This window comes from Rana temporaria, assembly GCF_905171775.1.
Source record: "Rana temporaria chromosome 9 unlocalized genomic scaffold, aRanTem1.1 chr9a, whole genome shotgun sequence".
NCBI classification, from domain to species: domain Eukaryota; kingdom Metazoa; phylum Chordata; class Amphibia; order Anura; family Ranidae; genus Rana; species Rana temporaria.
In genome coordinates, this window is record NW_024404477.1 from 16,502 (window position 1) to 32,500 (window position 15,999).

Here is a 15,999-nt window from a genome sequence, read left to right on the forward strand (position 1 = left end):
AACAAAGAAAACCAGCCAGAGATGTGAGAGGTTACTATAAATAGATTAGCAGAGAGCTTGTCCATTCACAGAACAGCTCTGCAAGATCTGCCTTTCCTCCAATCAGCTGGAGGACAGTATTTGACAAGAAGCCCTCCCCCTGCTGAGCAGGAAGAGAAAATCTCCTAACAGGGATGGGTACATTCTAAAGGAGACATAAAGCTGAAGACAGCAGATACACAGGTACAACTTATGTAGGGAGATTTGTTTCCTCTGAGTATCATCCGAGGCTGATCCCTTCACATATGGAGAGATTACATCCACTTTAATTATACCCCGCCCACTTCCACAGACACCGAGCCGATCCAACCAATCACCACCCTGAAGATCTCCAGGAACTGAGCCCCTCCCCCCCCGTGTTTTACACCCCCAATTATTGGAAGATCACAGATACAATTATTGTATTCACAACACAGGAAAGAAGAAACTTCCAGAAGAGTTTTATACATTTATTTCAGATTTATTACATCGGGCCCCGGGCTCCGCCCTGCGAGGGGCCACAGAGGTCACAGAGGGGACACAAGGCTGGTCCATGTACAGCTCACTCCGGAGTCCCTCTACTTCTGCCGCCATTCCTTCGGCGTCACTTTCCCCACCGGAGACGTGTTCCAGCAAATCCCTGTGGAGGTGATCACCTGAAACCGACAAAGAGAGATCGTCAGCTACACCGACTCCTCCCCCTCCCCGACTCCTCCCACCACAGACCCCTCCCCCCACAGACCCCTCCCCCACACCGACATCTCATCACCGACTCCCCCTCCCCCACACCAACTCCTCCCCACACACCGACTCCCCTCCCCCCACACCGACTCCTCCCCCTCCCCCACCGACTCCTCCCCCTCCCCCACCGACTCCCCACACCGACTCCTCCCCCTCCCCCACCGACTCCTCCCACACATTTCACCTGAAACCAGAGAGAGAGATCGTCACACCGACTCCTCCCACCCCACACCGACTCCTCCCCCCACAGACCCCTCCCCCCACCAACTCCTCATCACCGACTCCCCCTCCCCCACACCGACTCCTCCCCACACACCGACTCCCCTCCCCCCACACCGACTCCTCCCCCTCCCCCACCGACTCCCCACACCGACTCCTCCCCCTCCCCCACCGACTCCTCCCCCTCCCCCACCGACTCCCCACACCGACTCCTCCCCCTCCCCCACCGACTCCCCACACCGACTCCTCCCCACACACCGACTCCCCTCCCCCACACCGACTCCTCCCCCTCCCCCACCGACTCCCCACACCGACTCCTCCCCCACCGACTCCCCCACCGACTCCTCCCCCTCCCCCACCGACTCCCCACACCGACTCCTCCCCACACACCGACTCCCCTCCCCCACACCGACTCCTCCCCACACACCGACTCCTCCCCACACACCGACTCCTCCCCACACACCGACCGACTCCTCCCACACATTTCACCTGAAACCAGAGAGAGAGATCGTCACACCGACTCCTCCCACCCCACACCGACTCCTCCCCACACACCGACTCCTCCCCCCACAGACCCCTCCCCCCACAGACCCCTCCCCCACACCGACATCTCATCACCGACTCCCCCTCCCCCACACCGACTCCTCCCCCTCATCTCACCTGAAACCGACAAAAAAAAGAGATCGTCACACCGACTCCTCCCCCACCGACTCCTTCCACATCTCATCACCGACTCCCCTCCCCCACACCGACCCCCCCTCCCCCACACCGACTCCCCCTCCCCCACACCGACTCCCCCTCCCCACCGACTTCCCTCCCCCACCGACTCCTCCCCCACACCCACATCTCATCACCGACTCCCCTCCCCCACTGACTCCTCCCCCACACTGACAATACACATCCCCATATGAGAGAAGAGGGGGCGGGACACCCCCAATACACATCACCCCTCCCCCCTATGAGGATAGGGGGCGGGACACCCCCAATACACATCACCCCTCCCCCCTATGAGAGAAAAGGGGCGGGACACTCACATAAGTCCAGATGCCGATACAGAAGAGGGTCCCGGAGGCCAGGATGGCGTTCCCATACTTGTCATGGAAGTCGGCTTCGGCTTTGTGATGAGATCGTCTGCTGATCGTTCTCTGCGCCCCCCGACCTGCAACCACACAATATCATCATGAGGGGGAGGGGAAGGTACAACGGGGGAGGGGATTATCTGCAATACATATAAAAGTGATCGGCGCCGAGAGAATAAAATGTAAAAACAAAACGAGAATTTGTGACTCAAAATCTTATGACCCCGCCCCCTGTATGGTAATCCTGGATGTCCTCTCCAGAGCATGCGTGACGCGAGACTCCCGGAGCAGAAGATCATTCCTAAGATATAAAGCGCAATTCCCGGCTAAAAAGTAAATTGTTCCCGAGTAACAAATCACCCCTCCCCCCCCCCCCCCATTATGGTCTTTTTTATAGTTTTCTATCTTTTTAAGCCGTCCCTCCTCACCGCTGTACATTTCTGCCATTACTTTCTGGCACCTTTGTTCTCCCCCCTCCCCCCCAGAAGATTACTGACCGCTCAGCAAGTGCAACTCACGCATGCGCAGTAGGACACTGTCTGACGCTCCCGTACCACCAATGCCGGCCCCTGAAGCCGACGGACGGATCGGAAGTGCGGACATGACGGGGCCCCCGACAGGCAAGAGGTCCTCGGGCCGCCTTCCCATTCCAAGCAAATCGCCTGAGAAAAGCTCCTGGGGGGGAGGGGGGGGATTTCAGGCGAGTCTCCGCCTCTCACATCGGTGACCTGAACAAAATGGCGTGGTTTTGAAACGCTGAGGTGTGACTGCAGGTCACCATTGCGACTACAATTCACAACCTGGCGTATTCTGTGTCTTCGTGCGCCCCGCCACGTGATCGCGTCGGGCCGCGCCGGCTTGTAATTAAGACCGTGGCTTTGCGGCCTTCTGCAGGCCCAGGTTTCCTTCTGTCATCTGGCGCCATCTGGTGGTGGCCGTTGGTATGACAGACAACCAGCAATGCTAATGGAGCTTCTCCTGTGATTTCACTGCCGTCTCCTTCCCTCCAATCAGAGCCAGGGCTGTGGAGTCGGAGTCGGGGGAAATTTTGGGTACCTGGAGTCGGAGTCGGCAAACAATTCACCGACTCCGACTCCTACTAAATTTAGATTGGAATAAAAAATAAAAAAAAAAAGCAAGTTTAAATGTCCCAATTCACAAAAAGTTATAATTAAAGACTTCTCTACTGTAAGAATAAAGACCAATGCATGCCGTGCCTCACGTAACCGCAAAACCAACACGTTAAGTGACCGTGAAGAAGCGCGCTTTTCATGTGCTTCACTATATGGCACGCAACGCACAATTAGGAGCTGCAATACTTCTACTTTCCATAGTGTTGTGTTCTGCTTTTACAGGGAACGAATGTTAGAGAACCAGGAAGTGTCCAAATAAAAAAATTCCAACAACAGGAGTTTTATAAAGCACTAAAAGAAGTTGAAAAGTATGATCGCTCATCAGAACTTACTGCTGAAGAAGCCATCCTTGTTTATCCAGAGATCGTTAGTGATGTGGCCAGAATAGTTACTGCAATGCCACCCAAGTCAGAAAGATTATTTTCAGCCCTAAAAATAATAAAGGCTGACTTAACCACTTACCCCCCGGACCATATTGCTGCCCAAAGACCAGAGTACTTTTTGCGATTCGGGACTGCGTCGCTTTAACAGACAATTGCGCGGTCGTGCAACGTGGCTCCCAAACAAAATTGGCGTCCTTTTTTTCCCACAAATAGAGATTTCTTTTGGTGGTATTTGATCACCTCTGCGGTTTTTAGTTTTTGCGCTATAAACAAAAATAGAGCGAGAATTTTGAAAAAAATTAATATTTTTTACTTTTTGCTACAATAAATATCCCCCAAAAATATATAAAAAAAAAAAACATTTTTTTTCCTCAGTTTAGGCCGATACGTTTTCGTAAAAAAAAAAAAAATCGCAATAAGCGTTTATTGATTGGTTTGCGCAAAAGTTATAGCGTTTACAAAATAGGGGGTATTTTTATGTCATTTTTATTATATTTTTTTTTACTAGTAATGGCGGCGATCAGCGATTTTTTTTTTCGGTACTGCGACATTATGGCGGACACTTCGGACATTTTTGACACATTTTTGGGACCATTGGCATTTTTATAACGATCAGTGCTATAAAAATGCATTAGATTACTATAAAAATGCCACTGGCAGTGAAGGGGTTAACACTAGGGGGCGGGGAAGGGGTCAAGTATGCCTGGGTGTGTTCTAACTGTAGGGGGAGTGGCCTCACTAGGGGAAACACTGATCCTCGGTTCATACATTGTATGAACAGAAAATCAGCATTTCCCCCGCTGACAGGACCGAGAGCTGTGTGTTTACACCCACAGCTCCCGGTCCCCGCTCTGTACCGAGCGATCACGTGTGCACGGCGGCGATCGCGCCCGCCGGGCACACGCACGGGAGTCGGGCGCGCGCGCGCCCCCTAGTGGCGGCTGGAAGAGAGAGGACATCATATTACGTGCTCTCGCCCAGCAGAGCCACCTTGTGGACGTATAACTGTGGTGCGCGGTCGGCAAGTGGTTAAGAGCCTCTATGAAAGAGGATCTGGCAGAGGAAATTCTCTTCCTTAGAACTCTACATTGAATGGATTTGCTAAGCCTAGAACTACATTTCAAGATTAATATAAACCATTTCTAGGTTTTGCAGATTTTGTTTTTAGTTCATTATAGATAAGCTTTGTTTTTGTTCTAAAACAACCAAATAATGTGGTTTGTATTTTTGAACTGGTAAAGATCCTGTTCCTGATGTTTATGCCTGCTGCTACTATCCAGTCACTTGATTGTTTTCATTGTGTTTGTCTTTTGCTTAAACGGTGCAATACAGTAGACTGTCGGCTTCCCAGCCAGTAGTCCTGTGGTAGGTTGCGTTTCTTTCACTCAAGGAATCTATAAAATACATTTGCATATTAATACAGAGGAGTCGGAGTCGGAAGTACATAAAACTGAGGAGTCGGAGTCGGGGAGTCGGAGTCTGAAGTACATAAAACTGAGGAGTCGGAACATTTATCTACCGACTCCACAGCCCTGAAAAAAAGTGCGCGTTGTAAGACCGCTGTGCAAATACAGCGTGACAGAAAGTATTGCACTGACCGCCATTTTATTCTCTGGGGTGTTATATAACGTTTGGGGGCTGTAATTAGAGGGAAGGAGATTGTTGGGCAGTGAAAATACCAACGGCCACCACAAGATGGCGGCAGATCACAGAAGGAAGCGTAGGCCTGCAATGGCGCTGCACACAGACACAAGATGGCGGCAGATCACAGAAGGAAGCGTAGGCCTGCAATGGCGCTGCACACAGACACAAGATGGCGGCAGATCACAGAAGGAAGCGTAGGCCTGCAATGGCGCTGCACACAGACACAAGATGGCGGCAGATCACAGAAGGAAGCGTAGGCCTGCAATGGCGCTGCACACAGACACAAGATGGCGGCAGATCACAGAAGGAAGCGTAGGCCTGCAATGGCGCTGCACACAGACACAAGATGGCGGCAGATCACAGAAGGAAGCGTAGGCCTGCAATGGCGCTGCACACAGACACAAGATGGCGGCAGATCACAGAAGGAAGCGTAGGCCTGCAATGGCGCTGCACACAGACACAAGATGGCGGCAGATCACAGAAGGAAGCGTAGGCCTGCAATGGCGCTGCACACAGACACAAGATGGCGGCAGATCACAGAAGGAAGCGTAGGCCTGCAATGGCGCTGCACACAGACACAAGATGGCGGCAGATCACAGAAGGAAGCCTAGGCCTGCGATGGCGGCGGGGCGCACAGAGACGCACAGAGACACAGGATACCCCCCCGGCTGTGCCGCCCCCAGGTCGCAGTGGCACCCAGGGGTTTGTCGATCCCGGATATACGGATATCGCTCCAAAGACGCACAGGACCCCTTTTCTTTGTTGGGATCAGAATCGCATGACATTGAGGGGGAGGGGTCACAGACATGCGATCCGATTCACGTCCCAACGGTCAGCTTGCAGTGCGATACGCGAGATGAAATGGGGGCGGGGTTAACACACGACACTCCCCAGCAGTTGGCATAGCACGGCGTGAACTGCGATGCGGGAAGCCGCTGCGGATTCGCAGGATTCTCACATCACAGTGTGATCCGATCCGAGCGTTTCCGAAGAGCTCCCCATTCATTCTCCCCTCCCCCGCCCAGTGTGAAGACGTGAATGGGAAATTCCAGGGGGGGGGGGGGGGGGGGGGGGGAGTTCTCGCTGGTAAGACCATGTGACACTTTTCTAAGCAGAGGAGGTGGCGGCACTGATACAAGGACACGAGGGGGGGGAGGGGGGCTGTGACACCTAATCTGACATATGTGGGTCGGGTGTACCAAGATGTCCGCTGCCGGCTTACTGCGGAGTACCGGGTGTACCAAGATGGGTGTCGGGATGTTGAACCCCCCCTGAGCGCGTTTCGTCACGTCCGTTGTCCCTCTCCCAGGTATCAGGAGAATTGTGGGAATATTCCGAGGCGGAATGTTCTTCTATGAAGAGTCGGCTCCGGGATTTATATCAGATTTGTAGCTGCCGATCTTTTGTGCTGGAAAAACGGTTTCCGGAGCCCCTCCCCCCCAACCTTCCCCTCCCCCCCACACACAGCAAATCCCCAATCTGTCAGAGAGCAAAAGAGATCTTTGTGTTTTCAGCTCTTCTTCCTGTGTATCCCCTCCCCCACACAGAAATCACTCCCGGGGGACTCATTTAACCCTTTGATCGCCCCCCCCCATAACCTCCTCCCTGTCATTAGTACAGTGACAGTGCATATTTTTAGCTCCAATTGTTGTCACTGGTCCCCAAAAGTGTCCGATTTGTCCACCGCGATGTTGCAGTTCCGCTAAAAATTGCTGATTTCCGACTAGAAAAATAAAAATCTCAAAAATATCCCCGTTTTGTAGTTTAGAGGGGGGGAGGGGTGTGACAGAGAGATGTTTGTATAAACTTTATTAGTAATGGTGACAATCAGCAATTCTTATCTACACAACTAATCAATTATGATTGACCTTCTATACAATATCCTCACCACAGACCCCGACCTTCCACAGACCCCGCCCCCTGACCTTCCACAGACCCCGCCCCCCGACCTTCCACAGACCCCACCCCCTGACCTTCCACAGACCCTGACCTTCCACAGACCCCGCCCCCTGACCTTCCACAGACCCTGACCTTCCACAGACCCCACCCCCCGACCTTCCATAGGTGCAAATACAAATATCTGTTCCCCCTCCCCCTGAAAGGTGCCAAATGTGACACCGGGGGGGGGAGGGGGGGGAATACAAAAAGTGGAAGTTCCATTTATGGGTGGAGCTTCACTTTAATGGAGATTATTCAGCATGAAGTGGAGCTCAGTCATGTATATTCTGTATCTCCCCCTCCGTGTGATTGGACGATCCCCGCCCCCCTCCGTGGGATTGGACGATCTCCGCCCCCTCCCCGTGGGATTGGACGATCCCCCCCCCCTCCGTGGGATTGGACGATCTCCGCCCCCTCCCCGTGGGATTGGACGATCCCCCCCCTCCGTGGGATTGGACGATCCCCCCCCCTCTCCGTGGGATTGGACGATCCCCCCCCCTCTCCGTGGGATTGGACGATCCCCCCCCCTCTCCGTGGGATTGGACGATACCCCCCCCTCCGTGTGATTGGACGATCTCCCTCTCCTATTATAAATAGGAAATCTTCATCTTGTTGGAAAATATTAAAGATCCTAAAGAAGAAGAAATCCTTCCATATAAAGAGGACCTGTCATCGTACGTCCAATCACCTCGTTGTGTCCCCGCCCCTCCCAATAAGGGGGCTGAGAGGAGGAGGAGGAGCCAACCAGGGGGTCAGAGACTACAGAACATCCACCCGATTATTATAGAAACAGGAAGGGAGGTCCTAACACCCCATTACTCCGCCCACAACGTGTGTGTGTGATGACCCCTCCCCCCCCCTCCATTCAGAAAAATATATATCTCACCTCCATTCTGTATATACAGATCTATCATATATATATATATCTATATACACACACTCTCCTCTCCCATATTCTATATATATATATATCTCACCTCCATTCTGTATATACAAATTTCCCCTCCATTATATATCTATATACTCCTCTCCTGTATATATCTATATACTCCTCTCCTGTATCTATATACTCCTCTCCTGTATATATCTATATACTCCTCTCCTGTATATATCTATATACTCCTCTCCTGTATCTATATACTCCTCTCCTGTATATATCTATATACTCCTCTCCTGTATCTATATACTCCTCTCCTGTATATATCTATATACTCCTCTCCTGTATACATATATATACTCCTCTCCTGTATATATATCTATATACTCCTCTCCTGTATCTATATACTCCTCTCCTGTATCTATATACTCCTCTCCTGTATATATCTATATACTCCTCTCCTGTATATATCTATATACTCCTCTCCTGTATATATCTATATACTCCTCTCCTGTATCTATATACTCCTCTCCTGTATATATCTATATACTCCTCTCCTGTATACATATATATACTCCTCTCCTGTATATATATCTATATACTCCTCTCCTGTATCTATATACTCCTCTCCTGTATCTATATACTCCTCTCCTGTATATCTCTATATACTCCTCTCCCGTATTCTCTATATACTCCTCTCCTATATCTATCTATATACTCCTCTCCCGTATTCTCTCTATATACTCCTGTGTATCTCCTCCCCTCCTCCACTCACCGGAGATCTGCAGCGCGCTCCTCACCAAGGACAACATCTTCTTCTTCTTCCTCTTCTTACCCTTGACACACGAATGGAGAAAAACAAAATGGCGCCGCCGGATATCCGCCACTCTCCAGACACGCCCCCTGACGCGGAGTACACGCACTGCACGCCGGTGCATTGCCATGAAATGTGATTTGCCATGAAATGTGATGGTCCGCCTCCATCACATCCCATTGGCTCACTCATGTCATGTGACATATAGACACGTCATCAGTCTCAGCTAGGCTATTGGCTATCATAGGGAGAGGATCTCCTCCCCCTGTAATAGCTGCACGGAGCTGTAGTAGTAAATGTAGCTTACTCGCGCACCCAGGGAGGTCAACCCCCGTGCAGCTCTTCAAAGGGCTAAGAGAGAGGAGAGGGGGGCAGGCAGATGGGAGGCTGCTCCATTATACAGGCTGCCCCATTATACAGGCTGCCCATGGTGTGTGTGTGTGTTGCTGGCCACACAGCCTGAGAGCAGCCTATAGATGTGTGTGTGTGATCATTGTTTCTATACATTGTTACACGAGCAATGCACTCACTGCACACAGGCTGCTCCTCACAGAGCTGTGCATATCACACTGCCTTCTCCTTCCTAACACTATATAGCAGCTCCGTGCTTTGATTCTTGAATTCTGCACCCTGGAAATCCCCCATACTCTCCAATACGACTTTTATATTATCTTTTGGTTACACGGGTATCACTCTCAGTTCTATGGAAGGAGCAGGCGCAGAAGAGGTGAAGGGGCAACACTTCAGCCCTCATCCACATATATAACTCAAGCTATCACAGGGGGAGGAGATCCTCTCCCTATAATAGCCTAGCTGAGACTGATGACGTGTGTATATGTCACATGACATGAGTGAGCCAATGGGATGTGATGGAGGCGGACCATCACATTTCATGGCAAAACACATTTCATGGCAATGCACCGGGAGTTGTAGTCCGCTTTTGTAGGACATCCTGTCCCTCGCCGCTGATGATTGGAGGGGAGGGAGGAAGGGGCGGAGAAAGGGAGGCACTCAGTCCCGGTACATGACCCTGAAGTTGATTGGCCGCCTGCGCACAGACCCCGCCCTCTCCATGAATGAAGCTGTCAGCGTGGCTCCGCCCACCTGTCCTCCGACAAATGGGAGTGGAACAACGACCTGTCCGCTGATTGGCGGAGCTCTCCCGGCGCCCTCCAATCAGGGAGCGGCACCTCGGTGTTGTGACGTGATGACGTAGGACGCCGGTGTCGGTGAGGAGAGGAGGAAGTGGAGGAGATGGAGGCGGCGAGCAGAATGTTCCTGGTGGCCGGGATGGTTCTCATCCTGTGCGGGGCCGTGTCCGAGGGACAGAAGAAGAAGGAGGTGACCCGAGGGAGGGGAGGAGTCATACACCGGGGGGGCGGGACCGAGGGACAGAAGAAGGAGGTGACCCGGGGGAGGGGAGGAGTCATACACCGGGGGGAGGAGTCATGCACCGGGGGGCGGGTCCGATGGACAGAAGAAGAAGGAGGTGACCCGGGGGGAGGAGTTATACACCGGGGGGCGGGGTCCGAGGGACAGAAGAAGAAGGAGGTGACCCGGGGGAGGAGTTATACACCGGGGGGGCGGGGTCCGAGGGACAGAAGAAGAAGGAGTGACCCGGGGGGAGGAGTTATACACCGGGGGGGCGGGACCGAGGGACAGAAGAAGAAGGAGGTGACCCGGGGGGAGGAGTTATACACCGGGGGGGCGGGACCGAGGGACAGAAGAAGAAGGAGGTGACCCGGGGGGAGGAGTTATACACCGGGGGGGCGGGACCGAGGGACAGAAGAAGGAGGTGACCCGGGGGGAGGAGTCATACACCGGGGGGGCGGGTCCGAGGGACAGAAGAAGAAGGAGTGACCCGGGGGGAGGAGTTATACACCGGGGGGGCGGGACCGAGGGACAGAAGAAGAAGGAGGTGACCCGGGGGAAGGAGTCATACACCGGGGGCAGGGCGCACACCATGTCCTGTTATGTCATCTTTTATCAGGGGGCGGGGCTTATAATGGGGAGTGTCATTGTCGGGGGGGGGTGACACTTATAGTGGGAGGAGTGTCTAGGGGGTGTGGCTTATAGTGAGAGGATTGTCTATTGGGGGTGGGTCTTATAGTGGGAGGAGTGTCTAGGGGGTGTGGCTTATAGTGGGAGGATTGTCTATTGGGGGTGGGTCTTATAGTGGGAGGAGTATCTAGGGGGTGTGGCTTAAAGTGGGAGGAGTGTCTATTGGGGGTGGGTCTTATAGTGGGAGGAGTGTCTAGGGGGTGTGGCTTATAGTGAGAGGATTGTCTATTGGGGGTGGCTCTTATAGTGGGAGGAGTGTCTAGGGGGTGTGGCTTATAGTGGGAGGATTGTCTATTGGGGGTGGCTCTTATAGTGGGAGGAGTGTCTAGGGGGTGTGGCTTATAGTGGGAGGATTGTCTATTGGGGGTGGGTCTTATAGTGGGAGGAGTATCTAGGGGGTGTGGCTTATAGTGGGAGGAGTGTCTATTGGGGGTGGGTCTTATAGTGGGAGGAGTGTCTAGGGGGTGTGGCTTATAGTGAGAGGATTGTCTATTGGGGGTGGGTCTTATAGTGGGAGGAGTGTCTATTGGGGGGTGGAGCTTATAGTGGGAGGAGTGTGTCAGGGGTGGGGCTTATAGTGAGAGGATTGTCTATTGGGGGGGTGGGAGGAGTATTGGGCGGGGCTCTGGTGATATCAGACGGGTGAATACACATAAAGATGTTGGATGTGATCACATGATCTAAAAGTGGGGGGAACCCAACCAAGGGAAGGCGATTCTCCTTCCTCTGGGGGCCCCGTGTCGGGCTGTGGGCGGAGGCTCCAGGGTTGGGCGGGGTGTCGGGCTGTGGGCGGAGGCTCCAGGGTTGGGCGGGCTGTGGGCGGAGGCTCCAGGGTTGGGCGGGGTGTCGGGCTGTGGGCGGAGGCTCCAGGGTTGGACGGGGTGTCGGGCTGTGGGCGGAGGCTCCAGGGTTGGGCGGGGTGTTGGGCTGTGGGCGGAGGCTCCAGGGTTGGGCGGGGTGTCGGGCTGTGGGCGGAGGCTCCAGGGTTGGGCGGGCTGTGGGCGGAGGCTCCAGGGTTGGGCGGGGTGTTGGGCTGTGGGCGGAGGCTCCAGGGTTGGGCGGGGTGTCGGGCTGTGGGCGGAGGCTCCAGGGTTGGGCGGGGTGTCGGGCTGTGGGCGGAGGCTCCAGGGTTAGGCGGGGTGTCGGGCTGTGGGCGGAGGCTCCAGGGTTGGGCGGGCTGTGGGCGGAGGCTCCAGGGTTGGGCGGGGTGTCGGGCTGTGGGCGGAGGCTCCAGGGTTGGGGGGGGTGTCGGGCTGTGGGCGGAGGCTCCAGGGTTGGGCGGGGTGTCGGGCTGTGGGCGGAGGCTCCAGGGTTGGGGGGGGTGTCGGGCTGTGGGCGGAGGCTCCAGGGTTGGGCAGGGTGTCGGGCTGTGGGCGCAGGCTCCAGTGTTGGGTGTTGGGCTCTGGCAGGGTTAGACAAACCCCGGGCGCCAGGTCGCAATCGCGACTAGAATTGGGGACCTGGGGCGGCAGAGCTGGAGTATCCTGTGCGCGTCGGCCGCCTGACCCCTCCACGTGCGATCGTGCGATCTCGTCATGCCGCGATGGCCGCTAATTGAGGGCGTGGCCTATGCTTCCCAGGGGCGTACCAAGGGGACTGGAGCGAGGTGAGCGGCCGGGATGGATGGGATGAGAGAGCGTGCAGACTGTCATGGAGCCGCCGCTGTGCCATCTGTGTGCGGGGTCAGGGCACAGAGATAGGCAGCGGGCGCTCTGCCTCCGGGGATTGGGGGAATTCCTCTGAGGGGGCGGGGCCACGGGGAGGCTGCAGAGTGCACGCGTCAGTCACGTGATCACACATTGGAGGATTCTTGTATCTCACCCCTCCCCCTCCCATCACACAGACGTTGGGGGGAAGTTCACCGAGCCGGAGACACCGGGTGCCGCACAGAGGCGCCCGCACTCTGCCACCTCGTCTCTATAATCGCAGAGTCCTGAGGTTCTGACCTTGGAAAGACGCCGAGTGTCTCACCCCTCCCCCTCCCATCGCACAGACGTTGGGGGGAAGTTCACCGAGCCGGAGACACCGGGTGCCGCACAGAGGCGCCCGCACTCTGCCACCTCGTCTCTATAATCGCAGAGTCCTGAGGTTCTGACCTTGGAAAGACGCCGAGTGTCTCACCCCTCCCCCCCCAGACGCGATCTCATGTATCCCTGCGATAAAAGACTCTCCTGATTGGCTGAGCGCTGTGATATACGGAATCGGATGTGCGGAGTGCTGCGTATAGAACAGCGTGCAGCTCAAAGGAACGATTATTTTCATCATTGATTACTTGGCCGATTTATTGTTTCAAATAATCAGTTAAAAAATAAATTGCTGCGATATTTACATTTTTTTGGCGGATTTGTTGCCGGGCGGATTAGAAAACACAAATTGCCACAAAAATGTTTTTCTGCAGCTTCTCCATTGAACCAAAAAAAAAAAATCGCAGCGTTTTGGGTTAAAGTCTCCGCCCCTTTCCAAATACGCAGCGGCTGAAAAAAAATCCTGGATGTGAAAACCTGGAAATGGACTGGAGTGCGTTTCCGGTGTGACCCGGGCCTGAGATGTTTAACCACTTCAGTACCGTGGGTGTTTTTCAGATTCGGTGTTTGCAGGACTAAAACAGTTTTTTCTGCTAGAAAATTACTTAAAACCCCCCAAACATTATATATTTTTTTTTCTAACACCCTAGAGAATAAAATGGCGGTCATTCCAATACTTTTTGTCACACCGTATTTGCGCAGCGGTCTTACAAGCGCACTTTTTTTGGAAAAAATTCACTTTTCTTGAATTCAAAAATAAGACAACAATAAATTTGGCCCAATTTTTTTATATATTGTGAAAGATAATGTTACGCCGAGTAAAATGATACCCAACATGTTACGCTTAAAAATTGCGCCCACTCGTGGCATGGCGTCAAACTTTTACCCTTAAAAATCTCGATAGGCGACGTTTAAAAAAATCTACAGGTTGCATTTTTTGAGTTAGAGTAGCTCTAGGGCTAGAATTATTGCTCTCGCTCTAACGATCGCGGCAATACCTTACATGTGTGGTTTGAACACCATTTTCATATGCGGGCGCTACTCGCGTATGCATTTGCGCGCGAGCTCGTCGGAATGGGGCGCTTTCAAAAATTTTTTTTTTGTTTTTTTTTATTTAATTTAATTTATTTTATTACTTTTTACACTGAAAAAAAAAAAAATGATCACTTTTATTCCTATTACAAGGAATGTAAACATCCCTTGTAATAGAAAAAAGCATGACAGGTCCTCTTATATATGAGATCTGGGGGTTAAATGCAAAAAAAAAAAAAAAAAAATTTGGAAATGTCATTTTTTCAAATGACAAAAAAAAAATTTGTCTCTTTAAGAGTCTGGGCGGGACTGACGTTTTGACGTCACTTCCGCCCAGCAGAGCTATGGGGACAGGCGAAGGAGATTTTTCCTTCACTCTCGTCCCCGCTCAGCAGCCGACAGCACCCGATCGCCTCCGCCGCTACCGACGGCTCCGGTAAGCGGCGGGAGAGCGGCGGGAGGGGGGCCCCTCTCTCGCCACCGATAACGGCGAATCCGCCGCGGAGACTGCCGTTATCGTTTACCAGACCGCGCACACTAAAGATGGATACCTCGGTTGTGGCAGCTGCTGCCGTTACCGAGATATCAATCTTTAAAAAGAGGACGTACATCGTCGTGCGCAGGTCTGGAAGTGGTTAATAACATAATGGGGGGTAAAAAAACTAAAATAAGAGGAAATGATCGCTCCTGTGGGGGGGTCATTTGTGGGACAGAGAAAGTGATATTTACAGGAGAGATTTGCTGTTTTGTACTATAAAGGGATCATTTTAGTTTATTTAACCCCCATTATGTTTCTGGCCGATTAATCGATTGGTTGTTTCGGCCCGAGTTCGAGTCGCCAAGAAACTTTGAGGATTTAGAGAAGATCTGTAAAGAAGAGAAAATCCCTCCTGAGATGTGTGGAGACCTGAGAACCTCCCCCAACTACTGAGAAACCTCCCCCAACTACTAAGGAACCTCCCCCAACTACTAAGGAACCTCCCCCAACTACTAAGGGACCTCCCCCAACTACTAAGGGACCTCCCCCAACTACTAAGGGACCTCCCCCAACTACTAAGGAACCTCCCCCAACTACTAAGGGACCTCCCCCAACTACTAAGGGACCTCCCCCAACTACTAAGGGACCCTCCCCCAACTACTGAGAAACCTCCCCCAACTACTAAGGAACCTCCCCCCAACTACTAAGGGACCCTCCCCCAACTACTAAGGGACCCTCCCCCAACTACTAAGGGGCCCTCCCCCAACTACTAAGGGGCCCTCCCCCAACTACTAAGGGGCCCTCCCCCAACTACTAAGGGGCCCTCCCCCAACTACTAAGGGGCCCTCCCCCAACTACTGAGAAACCTCCCCCAACTACTAAGGGACCCTCCCCCAACTACTAAGGGACCCTCCCCCAACTACTAAGGGACCCTCCCCCAACTACTAAGGGACCCTCCCCCAACTACTAAGGGACCCTCCCCCAACTACTAAGGGACCCTCCCCCAACTACTAAGGGACCCTCCCCCAACTACTAAGGAACCTCCCCCAACTACCAAGGGGGGTCAAATACTTATTCTCCTCCATGTATAACATTTGTATCATGTGATCTCTCTGGAGTTTTGGTTGATCTTCTGTCTCCATCATATATTATTATAGACCTTCTTTTCTATGTAACAATCTGCAGGGGAGACGATCCCTATCCCCCCCCCCCCCCCGGGAGACGATCGGTATTCCCCTCCCCCTCCCCCATCTCTGTGATTTGTAGTGACTCCTCCTCCATGTCTCCTCAGATGTTGTTGTCGGAGAAGGTCGGTCAGCTGATGGATTGGGCCAGTAAGAGACCCGTCATCCGTATGAATGGCGATAAATTCCGACGGCTCATCAAAGCTCCGCCCAGAAATTATTCCATCGTTGTCATGTTCACCGCTCTGCAGTCCCACCGACAGTGTGCCGTGTGCAAGTAAGGACGCCCCCCCCTCCCCCTCCCCTCGTCATGTCTGTCCCCTCCCCCAACCCCTCCCCCCTTGTCATGTTCACCGCTCTGCAGTCCCACCGAC

At 53.1% G+C, this 15,999-nt stretch overlaps 2 protein-coding genes across 3 annotated transcripts in view; one reads left to right on the forward strand and one right to left on the reverse strand.

The window, feature by feature from the left end:
• Positions 1-473: 473 nt before the first annotated feature.
• On the reverse strand, positions 474-8,933 carry LOC120921904 (cytochrome c oxidase subunit 7B, mitochondrial). Its single transcript, XM_040334407.1, has 3 exons — positions 8,808-8,933; positions 2,013-2,137; positions 474-674 (listed from the first exon to the last, which is right to left on the reverse strand). Exons 1-3 carry the CDS (start codon positions 8,842-8,844, stop codon positions 597-599), a joined length of 240 nt encoding a protein of 79 aa, XP_040190341.1. The 5' UTR covers positions 8,845-8,933; the 3' UTR covers positions 474-596.
• A 1,118-nt stretch (positions 8,934-10,051) lies between these two features.
• The window catches only part of MAGT1 (magnesium transporter 1), a 24,838-nt gene continuing 18,890 nt past the window's right edge, over positions 10,052-15,999 (forward strand). Inside the window, exons 1-2 of one of the 2 annotated variants that reach the window (XM_040334404.1) lie at positions 10,052-10,187; positions 15,733-15,902. In XM_040334404.1, the coding sequence (XP_040190338.1) occupies positions 10,101-10,187; positions 15,733-15,902 (257 nt within the window). In that variant the 5' untranslated portion in view covers positions 10,052-10,100. Of the gene's footprint in view, positions 10,188-10,725; positions 10,765-15,732; positions 15,903-15,999 lie in introns of those variants that run through there. The other variant, XM_040334405.1, reaches the window with a different exon arrangement.